Source organism: Hemiscyllium ocellatum, chromosome 18, assembly GCF_020745735.1.
Source record: "Hemiscyllium ocellatum isolate sHemOce1 chromosome 18, sHemOce1.pat.X.cur, whole genome shotgun sequence".
In the NCBI taxonomy this organism is placed as follows: domain Eukaryota; kingdom Metazoa; phylum Chordata; class Chondrichthyes; order Orectolobiformes; family Hemiscylliidae; genus Hemiscyllium; species Hemiscyllium ocellatum.
In genome coordinates, this window is record NC_083418.1 from 19,514,642 (window position 1) to 19,528,769 (window position 14,128).

Here is a 14,128-nt window from a genome sequence, read left to right on the forward strand (position 1 = left end):
TTTAGCAGATACTCTGAGGTCTGTGCACATCTTAGTAGCTGAGTTTAAAAGTCAAACACAAGAAATAGCAACCTCTTTGTTATATTACAAACCATATTTATTGCACTAAGAAAACAAGTTTAGTGAGCATCTAAACTGGTAGTTGACAGTAATAACTTTCTTTTGCCTGTTATTAAAAGGAAGTATAATAACAGGCAGTTATTGGTAGATTTTTTAAATGACTCACTGGCCTTTGTTCATTTCCATTTCCATTTGCTAATATAAATCTACTTGTATAGATATTGAAAATATGAAATTATACATTATTTTAATAAAATATTCAAATAACAAAAAATGAAAATACACTTGTACATCAAATTGTATAATCCATACAGTATTTTATGTTTAATCATTGTATTCAGATATTTAAGAATTATAAATATACAAAGTTTCGTACTAAACAAAATCAGAAACTGCCGAAAAAACTCAGTGTTCTGACAGCATCCGTGGAGAGAAACATTTTCAGATCCAGCCACCCTTCTTCAGAACACAGAAGGTTCTGAGGAGAGGTCACTGGATCCACGATGTTAACCCTGATTTATTTTCACAGATGCCACCAGACTTGTTGAATTTTTCCAGCAATTCCTGTTTTTTATTATGAAGTTTCATAATGTGTAATCATCAATTTCCATGCTGTCAAAACATTTGTTTTAATTTTGCATGAAAGTGAGTGTGCCATTAATCAAGATGTCAGACATAATTCTGAAGGTTGGTGCTCCCTTGTACACCCGTCTGTTATGAAATTCTCTACCCATGAATCTGACATGATCTTGAACTTGTAGAATCCCTACAGTGCAGAAGGATGCCATTTGGCCTATCGAGTTGCACCGACACTCCGAACAGCGTCCTGTCCAAACCCAACCAATATTCACCGCTATACTATTTTGTGTTGTCTCTTCATTCCTTTACGTTGGCAAACCCATGCATGCTGGCCAACATGCATTCCATTTGATTCCCAATACTGCTAATCACACAGCTTCCCAAATCCATTTGGGAAGTCCTCCTACAAACTACCTAACCAGCTTCTGGAATATCTTTTACAATATTCTCCTATATAATGAGGAAAAACATAAAATTTGACGAATCAGTAAATTAACTTTTAAGTGTAGAGCAAGGCCACTGAAAGAGGACAAACATAGTAGTGAAATCTTAGCCCATAAGTGTAAATCTGAACTCCCGGGAGAGGTCTCTCGGTTCCCTGATCGATCAAATAAACACTAGCAGCTCGGTCTGGTTCAGCAAGATTTCACAATTTATTATGATGCTGGGCATAAGTTATCCAGCAACACAGTAACACTGTGTACTTTGGAAAAGCTGCATGAAATAGCTTAGAACTAAGATAGTTTTATATGGTTTTTAAGAAATAGTACAGTCTTAAATACAGAGCAATAAAATGATATCAAATGACATTACGGATAGCAGGTTAACTCAATGGTATTTCCTGGGAACCAATTTTGTTTTGCATATTTTATCTTTCCGCACCTATGTCTACAAGGACAGCTGGGTTGGTTAGTTAAGTCATATCTAGCTTGGTTAATTCCATACTGTGAAGGGAGCATTGTCTGCTAATCTTTGATTTAGTTAGCTCAGGAATGCAGCTCTTAGCAAGGTGAAAAGCCATTTTAAATATCGTTTTAATTTGTAGCCCAGAAACCATTTTATTATGTTACTTTATGTTACTTGCATTGAGAAGCCATTTTGTAGTTAGTAAAGGCATGCATTAAATGGTTACTCCTGACAACAGCCTAAATCTAGAGTTTAGATCCTCATAAGCACCATAAATATTCTAATACACTATAACAAACATAATTTGCCTTAATCATTGTGAGTTAATGTTTCTGAGTAAATGCTACAGACAAGGCAGCAAGGACCATGAATCAAGACAAACAATTGGAGATCAAGTACAGGGCAGCCATGATCTAAGGAAAAAGAAGCATCTATATTGCCTTTTGTGGCATCTTGGTACTTTAAAGCCAATGAAGATGTAATTGAGTGGCAGAATTGTCACTGCTCTGAAAACAAGCCTCTGACTGTGTGTGTGTATTTGAAGAGCTGCTAGAGGAATTGGTGGAGGCTGGAACAGTTACTGTTCCTCGGATGCTGCCTGACATAGAACAAAGAACATAGAACAATACAGCACAGAACAGGCCCTTCAGCCCATGATGTTGTGCCAAACATTTGTCCTAGCTTAAGCACCTATCCATGTACCTATCCAATTGCCGCTTAAAATTCACCAATGATTCTGACTCTGCCACTCCCACAGGCAGCTCATTCCATCCCCCACCACTCTCTGGGTAAAGAACCTACCCCTGACATCCCCCCTATACCTTCCACCCTTCACCTTAAATTTATGTCCCCTTGTAACACTCTGTTGTACCCGGGGAAAAAGTCTCTGACTGTCTACTTTATCTATTCCCCTGATCATCTTATAAACCTCTATAGCACTCTCAACCTATCCTCGTATGACCTATTCTCCCTTCCACGCAACATCCTAGTAAATCTCCTCTGCGCCCTCTCCAAAGCTTCCACATCTTTCCTAAAGTGAGGCGACCAGAACTGCACACAGTACTCCAAATGTGGCTTACCAAGGTCTTGTACAGTTGCAACATCACCTCACGACTCTTGAATTCAATTCCTCTGCTAATGAACGCTAATACACCATAGGCCTTCTTACAAGCTCTATCCACCTGAGTGGCAACTTTCAAAGAGCTATGAACATAGACCCCAAGATCCCTCTGCTCCTCCACCTTACTAAGAACCCTACCGTTAACCCTGTATTCCGCATTCTTATTTGTCCTTCCAAAATGGACAACCTCACACTTGACAGGGTTGAACTCCATCTGCTACTCCTCAGCCCAGCTCTGCATCATATCTAAGTCCCTTTGCAGCTGACAACAGCCCTCCTCACTATCCACAACTCCACCAATCTTCGCATCATCTGCAAATTTACTGACTCACCCTTCGACTCCCTCTTCCAAGTCATTAATAAAAATTACAAACAGCAGAAGACTCAGAACTGATCCCTGTGGAACTTGTAACTGGGCTCCAAGCTGAATATTTACCATCTACCACCACTCTCTGACTTCGACCGGTTAGCCAGTTCTCTATCCAACTGGCCAAACTTTCCACTATCCCATGCCTCCTGACTTTCCGCATAAGCCTACCATAGGGAACCTTATTAAATGCCTTACTAAAATCCATGTACACTGCATCCACTGCTCTATCCTCATTAACATGCTTGGTCACCTCCTCAAAGAATTCAATAAGACTTGTAAGGCAAGACCTACGCCTCACAAGTCCATGCTGGCTGTCCCTAATCAAGCAGTGTCTTTCCAGATACTCATAAATCCTATCCCTCAGTACCATTTCCATTACTTTGCCTACCACTGAAGTAAGACTAACTGTCCTGTAATTCCCGGGGTTATCCCTATTCCCTTTTTTGAACAGGGGCACAACATTCGCCATTCTCCAGTCCCCTGGTACCACCCCCGTTGACAGTGAAGATGAAAAGATCATTGCCAACGGCTCTGCAATTTCCTCTCTTGCTTCCTACATATTCCTAGGAAATATCCATCAGGCCCGGGAGACTTGTCTATCCTCAAGTTTTTCAAAATGCCCAGCACATCTTCCTTCCTAACAAGTATCTCCTCTAGCTTACCAGTCCGTTTCATACTCTCCTCTTCAACAATACTGTCCCTCTCATTTGCAAATACTGAAGAAAAGTACTCATTCAAGACCTCTCCTATCTCTTCCGACTCAATACACAGTCTCCCACTACTGTCCTTGATCGGACCTACCCTCATTCTCGTCATTCTCATGTTTCTCACATACGCATAAAAGGCCTTGGGGTTATCCTTGATCCTACCCGCCAAAGATTTTTCATGCCCTCTCTTAACTCTCCTAATCCCTTTCTTCAGCTCCCTCCTGGCTATCCTGTATCCCTCCAACGCTCTGTCTGAACTTTGTTTCCTCAACCTTATGTAAGTCTCCTTCTTCCTTCTTACAAGACATTCAACCTCCCTCATCAACTAAGGTTCCCTCACACGACCATCTCTTTCCTGCCTGACAGGTACATACACATCAAGGACATGTTGTATCTGACCTGCTGTGCTTTTCCAGCACCACTCTAATCTTGACTCATCTGCAGTCCTCACTTTCACCTCATGAACAGGAAGGGTTTAGAGGGGTTTGGGCCAAGTAGTGGCAAATGAGATTGATTAATTTAGAATATCTGGTTGGCATGGACGAGTTGGACCAAAGAGTCTGTTTCTGTATTGTACATCTCTTTGACTCACTAAGAGATATACTCCATAATATTACTAGTTTGCAGAAGTGTTATTGGAGAATAATACTTTTCTGTTTTAATTTATAATCTGGTTAAGAACCTGCTAACATTTCTGATGGGTGTTTCATTTTAGCTCCCAATGTTCCTCCAGACCAGACACCTTGCAATTAAGTATGAGAACTGCTTACATGAAAAATGGTTGTTATGGTCAGCAGGATTTCAATCATTATTGCTTAAACAGAACCACAACTCATTTGGGCGTGTTCAGTAGTTTGGAGCCCTGCTAACCAAAGGGAGCAGTCAGACTTCTGACATTAGAAGTTGGATTTAATGAAATCTCTACAGAACTGAACACAAAGAATAGTCACATGACTCCTAGTAGCCAATGGGATTCCCACAAAATGCCACTAAAGGTCGGAGTCACATGACCATATTGCCCAATGACTTTGTTTAAAACGGGTACAATAATTTGGAAATCTGTTACTTTGAATATAAACTTCTTCATTTACTGAAGCTATGAAAATGACATTACTTTTCTTTGTGTGACAAAAACAATGTTAGTTGCAATTATTCAAAGTCTGTTCTTTGGTTACTGCAGTACATAAGTTATTTAGAACTCTTAGAATAAAGCTGGAAAGATCTCGTGCGCAGTGTATTTTTACACCTCATTAAAATTATTATTGAAAAGTAATATATATAGTGGTTTAAGAGTTGGTGCATCAGTATAAACATACACTAACGGTGCGAAGATGTTTAATTAGAATTGGGATGGGAAGAGTTAAGGAAAATATTACTGTGTTGGGACTTTAGTAGACTTCGTTCGTGCCTGCACATTTTTTAACCTTCTACTTCAAACTTGATTTACATAATACAAGTAAACCGATTTCTCGCTTGATCAGCAAAAGTGTTAAATACATGAAATTAATATACAAGTCTTTTGGTTGGAAGAATGTTACAGTTAGAACTGCTCATGAATAAAAAATAATAGACTAAAGAAACCGGATTCTGGCTCATTCGCTTTCTCAAAGGAGCTGCAGGGGAAAAAAAACCCTCAGTGCACATTTCCACACGTCAACGGGAATGAAAAAAAAATCATGAATGCATCTAGGAGGAAAACAAAAATAACAGAAATGTTTATTTGTACAAATAAAGTGCTCAGTATAATATTTCGAATATTACACCTCCAATTCTTGTTTTAGGAACGAAGAAGAGCTATCTCTTTCCTTTCGCTTTTTCTTTGATTCTTCTCTAATCCAATTTTTTTTGCAGCTTGAAATCTGAAACCCAACCACTAAAACTTTCAAGCACTCTTCCGCCATTTTGTACCAAACTACAGAGAAGTGAAACAAGTTCAAGTGTACAATAATGTTTTATAAACTTCAACCTGGTTGCTCTTCTCAGGGAAAAAAAAGTCACCACGCAAAATATAATGTTGTTAAAATAAACAGACGCACGGTTTGCTGAAATAATGTATGAACAAAGTTCAAAACATTATTTTTGGCTTGATACTTTAAATACAATAATACCCCAGACTCAAAATTTGCATTTTCTCAACAGATGGGAGTAGTCAAAATAATGGCCTATTATCAGGGCGTTATGGCCTATAGCGGGACTTATTTACCAACTGTCTCTTAAGCAATGTATTTCTTTTGCTTCTATTGAAATTCTAACATTTTTTTGCGCATCATCTCGAAATTTCAAGTACCAAGTAGCAGCTTATTAAAAGCCTAACCTTGGTTGTGGACAACGCGTCATTAAAGCACCTAGTCTTGCTTTTGGCAAAAAAAATTAAATTCATTTAGTCACAAATAAAAGTTCACAACAAATTATTATTTTTATTAATTATCAGGGGTTTCCCCTCCTTTTATTGCATGTGCATGTGTTTTCAAAGGGGAGAGAAACAGTGTTTGAAAGAAGTCATCCACCACCTTCCTTCAAAAATCAAAGTGAAGAATAGATTTTCTTTCTTGGGGGTAAAAATAAAATAAAGTTAAATAAATAATCCCAGTTGAGGAGTTTGGAGTGAAGTGAGGAGTCGCGACATCCGGGCACTTTCCCTAGGCAATGAGAGCCGCAGCACCGCTGTTCCTTAGGCAAAGTGAAATAAATTCGCCAGCGCTCGCGCCGTCAAGTAGTCCCTCGCTCCTCGCGCTCCCTTCCCCTCCACCACCTCGCGCTCTCATCGCGCCCCCTCCCCTCAAGCCCCGGCGACTCCCCGCGCGCGCGCGCGTGCGTGCGGTGGGCGAGCGAGCTCCCGTCCCCCCCCTCCCGCGCGCGTAAGCCAGCAACCCAACCTGAATGGATGGGCTGGGTGCTGAGAGAGAGAGAGACGAAGGAAGGAAGGGAGTGAGGGAGCGCGCGCAGGGATGGCAGGGGCGAGCAGAGGCCGGCGCGGGTACGCGCGTGGAGTGGTTGGAGTAGAGTAGAGTGGAGTGGAGTGGGGGTGTGTGTGTGGGGGCTGGGGATTGAGCGTGAAGCCCAGTAAGTAAGTGAAGAGGAGGAGGAGAGAGGGGCAAGGGGGAGCGCGCACTGCACAGTCACTTTCTTTTTTTTCTGGACTGGGGGGGGTTGGAAAAAGAGAGAGAGAGAAAAAAAACGGGAAGTTTTTATTTTAGCTCCATTTCGTTTTTGAGAGAGGAGAAAAAAAAGTGAAATAAATTTTTGGGCCGCTCGAGGTTTTTCCTTTTTAAAATCCACCCCCCCCACCTCCCTTTTCAATCGGTTTAGTTTTCGGTGCCATTTATTTTATTTTGGGGGGGGGGAGGGGGGTGTTGTCGGTGAGGGAGGAATGGTTCCGTGATCTGGGCCCCTGTGGTGATGATAATTTGGATGGGGGAAATGTTTTTGAAGTTGTTGTTGGTCGGGCAGCTCACCGCCCCCCTCTGGCTCGGCGGCGGCGCAGAGTGATGAGTCCGGTGGATGGCGAGAACTTGTTTTGCCTTCACTCTCCCCTGTATCTTTCTGTACCCCCCTTCCCCACCCCCCCAGCCTATGTGCATTTATAAATATATTGTTATGAAAGACATTTTACCAGTATAAATAAAACGCAGATACTTGTACACATGCGGCCGACTGCGACGTTTCATGGACTTTCTCCCCCCTGAAATTATACCGGGCCCTGTTTTTGTTGAATTGCATTTCTTTTTACTTTTTCTTTGGCTGCTTGAGGAAGGGAGGAGGGAGGGCTGGTGGTGGAAGAAGAAGAGAAGGGGTATTTCCTCTTTTTTTAAAAAAAAGGGGTGGAAGAGGAGAGAGGGGGAAAGAAAAGTGAAGGAAAGTGGCGCGGGAAGTAGAGGAGATGGAGTTGCAAACTCTGCAGGAGGCTCTGAAAGTGGAAATCCAGTTTCATCAGGTAACCTGGTCTCTTTTCAATTATTGCATGTAGTGTGTCTATGTGTATGTGTTTTAGTTTCAACCACCACACCTCAGCGACACATACTAGGCAGACCTGTTTAAAAAGTGAATATTTAGTGAGAAACTGTTTTATGTAATTTTCAATAAGTGCTTAATGCAAAAATGTTGCTCTCAAACTTTTTTAAACATATTTTGGGCGTATCATTTTTAAGTATTTGAAAACTGCATCAGTCACTTTTTTGGGCAATTGGGCAGAAATGAAAACAAATAGGTAACTAAAAGAACATTATTGCTACTAAATTATGGAAACTTGAATTTGCAGCAAATATTAATTTAATTACCTATATAATTTTAAACAAATTAAATGTGCATATATTTTGTACATGAAAAATCTGGTCTACTGGTAAATGTTCACTTCTAAGTGATTTTTGCAGTTAGGTAGAAATTAAGTACAAAGAATTTATCATTGATTCAAGTCATTTATAGTATTTTATAGTAAATCAAACTGAAATTTTATTCAAGTCTATACTTGTTGAAGAAAGAAGATATAGTTAGCATAACGCTTGATTTCTGAGGGGCCTGGTAGATAACATAGCTCCTTGAAATATTGACTGTAGCATGGTCTCTCTCAAGAACATTAACTTTTTAATCTTGTTTTCCAAACAGAAACTTGTGGCGCAGATGAAACAGGATCCACAGGTATAATTCATGTCCTGTTTACTTTTTCAAATGTGTCATTTTATATACATATGATACAAAATTGTTAAACGGTGATAATTATAATTGTTTTTTGTTCTCCTTTGTCAATGCTATTAAAACTTGAAAATGTGCAATATGGATTAGCTTGGTTTTAAAAACTCACTTATAATCTAACCAATTCTAAGCCGTAAGGCACTTTTAAACTCAGTGAGACGGAGAGATTGAGTTTTTTTTTGTCATTTTTATTTTTGAGAAAAGATTTTTAAGTTTTCTTCCATAACTAAGAATATTGACTAATTTTCCTAAGATAGTAATAAGCCTTATTGGTAATTTGATATGATCTTACATTGTATAAATTTCATTTCACAGAATGCTGATTTGAAGAAACAGTTACATGAACTGCAAGCCAAGATAACTGCTCTCAGTGAGAAACAAGTAAGAGGAAAATGGATTTGTGACTGCTTTGTTCCAGATGGTTGTATTTTCTCCAGGGATGAGCTCAACCTGGAGGATAAACTGTAGTTTTCTGAAAGTTTATACAGCTAGTAGAAATAGTTTGTGATGGTTTGGGGTGGAGAAAAAGCTGTTGTTTGGATAGTCCAGATTACACCTGTTACAATGACTGGCTTTTTCAGATTTTGTACACGTAAAGAATGATGGGAACTGCAGATATTTTGAAGCGTCAGTTTTTTTTCTTTAATTCCACCCTTTTATAGTGTACATCTAAAATCCTATTAATCTCTTCTCCATCTTTAAATCTATTTTTAGATTTTGTAGTTAACAGTGCACATTAATTCTTTCTAATCTCTACATGATTTTACAAAGACTGATACTGAAGTGGTGTATTTCTTTCTCATACTTCCCTCATTCTCACTTGGGTCTAGTTTAGCTTTTTCTATCAAGCATTTCTTTTGTTAAGATTTTGAAATTTTACCTTCTGCACATTTTGAATTGTTTTCGAGCAAGTGCAGTAAGTGTTTGGCTTGCCTCTGTTTCCTTTTTGCTTTTGTGTGTTTGGGAAGGTTGGGGGACATGTATATTTGTGGATGTGAATTGACAACCCCCCCTCCACCTTTGTTTCATGGCTAGGCTCTTTGTGTATTCAATTTCACATTAGAGTGCAGTATTTTATAGCATCCTACCTTCGTCCATGCTGAAAAAGGGCAAATGATGTGTTGTCAAGCTGTATCTATATCTAAGTTTGCATCATGCTACTCCTGACTACATTGTTTCTTGAACTATCTATTTAAAAAAAAGAAATGTTTTAAAGACCTATATACAGAAAAACTATTCATTTTTGAACTTCCATTCTCAAGACTATTGATTTATGCATCTTGTTAGTTCTAGAATAGCACCCTTAATTACATCTTTAAATCTCATGTTCTCTTTAAAGCTTTGTCTAATTTTGTTTCTATAAAGTCGGCCTTCAATCATTGTCATGTGATTAGCTGCCTTAGTAACCATGCGGGCCAACCACCAGTTCAGTGTAGAAATACGTGCGGGAGTGAATATTTGGATTTGACTTGCTGTTTTATAGACTGTGTGGTTTAAAATCTAATGTTGGTATGTTAAATTTGTGCCTAAATAGTTGTGGTACTACATTTTTGGCAACAATGTACTATTGTGGAAGAAAATTTGATAACAAAGTTTATACTGTTAATTTTTAAAGTACCTGTATTCTGTTGACTTATAACTTCCAGAATGATAGTTTTAAAAAAAAATTACTGAATGTGTTCTGAACTCCATTTCAAAAGGTCATAGACTAATTTTGCCTTGATAATACAATTCTGCCTTAACATTTTTATGGAAGTCAAAATAATTATGCACCGGTAGATATTTCATTCTTTGGAAGTTATGTTTATTAAATTTATTATCTTAGTAACCATAGAGAGCTGTCTTTTTAGCAGTAATCATTCATTATTAGAAGCATTTGTGTAATCTCTTTGTAAAGTAGAAGATTGACTTTCTCTTTACGAAATTCAAGGTTTGTTTATGTTGAACCTGGCAACTCCGAGATTGAGGATTGAATTTGTGATAAATAAATCTTGAGTTGGAGCTTTAGATTTACCTGTATTAGGTGAAGTTCACTGTAAGTTGTATAACTTTGCTTAATTCTTTGGTAGCTAAGTATGGACTGTTAGGTAGCATTGTGAACTTGTCTTGCTGAAAACATACCACCTGCTGGCCAGTTATGGAGTACTGTATAGGGTTTTCCCAGCTTTTTAAATCAATGCTATGCTTTTCCCTGTGGACATGAACCTTAAGTGACTTAATTGTTTTTTTTTCTCTCTCGTAAGATCTACGCAAATCACAAAAATGTTGAGAAAAAGGTGAAATTAAGAGAATCTGTAAAATCCTTTTGGGCCTTTTGCTGTGAGCTTGAATATTTTATACTTTTGGATGAACAAGAGATATATAATAGACATGGATAATTTGTTTGAACTGGTGTTCTTTAGATTAATTGTCCATTATTTGTTGGATATGACATGTCAGAGTACCAACACATGGCATCATGATTGTAAGGGAATATACGTTTTTTTTGTACCCACTTATTTGAATTTCTGAAATTAATACTTTTGGCTCAGAGCAAATGGAGTCAAGGTGATTCACAGTATGGTGTTAAAATGACCAGAGCTGTTGACGTACCTTGTCACATGTTTCTAAGCACAATAGTAAAGCAGACTGTTGGGGTGTGAGGAGGGGGTTGGTGGTATGTTTATAGAGCAAATAAATATAATCAATGACAATAAAAGTTTCATATTTAATTAGAATTTAACACTATGGTTGTTAGCAATACTATTTTAGCTACTTTGCATAAGCCTAGGCCTTTTGTGTTTGGTGTCTAAAGATAACTTATAGTAATGAAGTAACAATTCTGCTTTGAATCATATGTGAGTCATAGTGAACTGTAATATCTAATAAATTTGTCCAGTATATATTTCCTTTATTTATGGCACTACTGAAATTTCTGGATTATCCACCATTTTTTAAACTTCATATATATTGAATGAAAGCAACTGTAGCATTATTAGAAGTACAACATTGTGCATGTTTGGAATCCAATTCGGGCTAAACTAATATTGTGAAAATTTGGAAAAGCCTTTATTTGAATGTTTACAAGTAATGATATATTATTGAATTTGTTCTTATAATTTTTTTGTTGAACTAAGTGAGAAATTAAACAGATTAATGAGGGAGTAGCAGGGTGCAAGAGAAGTTCAAGAAGGTTACATCTTCATTGCACTTTTCTGTATTTCATTTCCAATCAGATGACAATGTATAAATGCATTTTCAAAATTTCAGGAAATGTATGTTAGGAAACCAGTTTTCTAACCAGAGTGGAAGCATTTAATTGCAATATTGAAGTGACAAAACTTTAGGAGGTTGTTGGATATCTTTGTTGATACAGCAAAGAAATAATATTAGGGAGAAGAGGGTGGGGGAAACTCAAATTCAAAATTTAGACTTTTTTCATATTTTAGCAGAGTAGAGTTTTAGACTTTCATTTTGTGAGCCACATAGGTGAATATCATGGGAAGCTTCAGGCCACATTTAAGATTGAATGGCTGTTTCGTTATATTTGCATAAATTCCAAGTTGTTAATACAAGTGGATTGTAGTGAATGTTTTAGGATTAGTCACCAATGAGGTAACAATACAAATATTTTATCCAAAATAGTCAAATCCATGTAATTAAATTTGGAGGGGTCAGAAAACAGTATGTAGAAATATGTACAAAATGACAAAGTGTTATGGTTTTAGGAGCTGGGTTCATATGGCTGCTATGGACTTTATGTTGCACTGCCTGATTGCAAAACACCAAAGGCAGTTAGTTTGAGGTCTGGATGACAGTTGCAGTGTTTAACTGCTAATTTGCACCTTGTGTTCAGGTTACTACTGAAAACTCTCTTGTCTGAAAGTGGTCTAAATAGGCCCTAAAGTCAATGACTGACAGGTTAATTGCTGTTAGTAGGGAAAGTTCACATTGTAAGCTACTATTTCTAGGTCAGGTTCCTTTCCCAACAGAAATTAACCTGAATTTACGTTCTTAATGTACTTGTTTGAAATGGAAAAGTTATGTATAATTCCGTATACATAATCATTTCATATCTCTACAAGTATGCAGTGATTTTAAACAAAAATACATAGCTGTTCTGCTTTCTCTATATGACAGCCTCCTTGTACCTTCACCATATTACCAAGTGGTAACTGTTACAGTTAATATCAGCTAGAATTTTTCATTTGGGTGATTATTGTTGTATGAGTTTTTCAAGAGTTTTCTGTATGATTAAATTTGTCACCTTGTATTTTTATGTGGCATCTATTGCTCAGGAATAATACTGTTTATCTTAGGGCAGTCTAGTAGAGACATTCCCATGATATTGATGGAACAATATCTAACCCTTGGATTCTTAGGATTAGTTTACTATTTTGGAACTTTTTTAAAAGAAAGTGTGTACTGAGAGCTCCAGTCAATTGTGAATTTGGCTTAGTTTCTTCAAAAACAACTTTTGATCATAGTTTCCTTTGATCTCTAAAATACCATATAGCTGTACAATTACAGTTACAATGATTGTGACAAGATCACAGCTAGCTTATTGAGAAATAATTTTCGGTCAATATGACTGGAATGCATCATATGAAGCCACTTGCTTGTGTGGCATGCCAGAAATATTTTTGTCACTCACATGAGTTATACAACTCATTGACACAATAAATATGATCCATACCCTGCCCTCAGACATAAAGTTTATAATTTGAACTCTGTTTTCTCTCTAATTCAAGTGTTTTTTTTTCAACTTCTTTTTATCTTGCTTTAAACTGTTATTACTGGTTTTATCAAAATCTTGAATTATCAAGAATAGACTGGAAAATCTATATTTTCCCAAATTGGAGTTTCACTGTTGGAGTTAGTTTTTTCCTTGCTACAGCAATGATTTGATATTTTATATAATGGAAAGGATCTTCCCTGATTCTTATGGAAGGTAACTATTTTACTGGGAATTTGTGTGTAATACGGCAGAAATAGTATTTTACTAAAATGTGTTGGTTTATTTGTTTATAATTTGTACTGCCGTGAAAAGGCACACTCAGTTATCAAGTTCACTAACATCTCAGACTTTTCACAGTTAACAATGAAGTAAAAAAGAAATTCCATCTGAAGTTTAAAGCCAGTATTTGGGTGTTACATGTTTAGTTGGCTTATTAAAAATGATTTATGTGGTATTTTTATGGCATTGGCTGTAAGACCTAGAAGTATTTTCAATGCATGGTTACTAATTTAATGCAGAAAATTTCATATGCAAGAAATATGAAAAGCAATTCATTTTTTGAATTTAACTGGTGTTTGAAAACAGGATTCTGTACAATGTTTTTATGCAGGGGTGACTTTAAAATTTGGATGAAAGTACATGTCATTAAATCTGATGTTACAGTACTTTTTTCTTTGAAAATTGAAACTCGACAATTTATAAGAACCAGTTATCAAAAGTGTGAGTGCGCAGTCTGTTGTCTCACCCAAATGACTGTTTTTCACTTCAGCCTGCATGCTGCTGATGCTTTCTAATGAAGAACTTGCCAAAATGAAGAGGCATCTAATTTGTAATCTGAATCGTTGTTATATCACAGTGTAAAATGGTGAATGGCTACATGAAATTGCACCAGCTTAATTTGTTGTTATTCCTCTGAAAGCTGAGTGGTTAAAATTGAAGGGACAGATTTGAATTGCAGGTCTTCAGAGCAGACTGCTTAG

At 37.3% G+C, this 14,128-nt stretch overlaps 1 protein-coding gene across 3 annotated transcripts in view; it reads left to right on the plus strand.

Annotated features, from left to right (window-relative positions):
• The first annotated feature begins 6,826 nt into the window (after positions 1–6,826).
• phf21aa (PHD finger protein 21Aa) overlaps positions 6,827–14,128 on the plus strand; it is a 302,501-nt gene continuing 295,199 nt past the window's right edge. For all 3 annotated transcript variants that reach the window (XR_009645657.1, XM_060838738.1, XM_060838739.1), the window contains exons 1-3: positions 6,827–7,676; positions 8,345–8,377; positions 8,747–8,812. Coding sequence is in view for 2 of the 3 variants with exons in the window: in XM_060838738.1 (XP_060694721.1) it covers positions 7,623–7,676; positions 8,345–8,377; positions 8,747–8,812 (153 nt within the window). In the remaining variant the exon portion in view is untranslated. The remainder of the gene's footprint in view (positions 7,677–8,344; positions 8,378–8,746; positions 8,813–14,128) is intronic.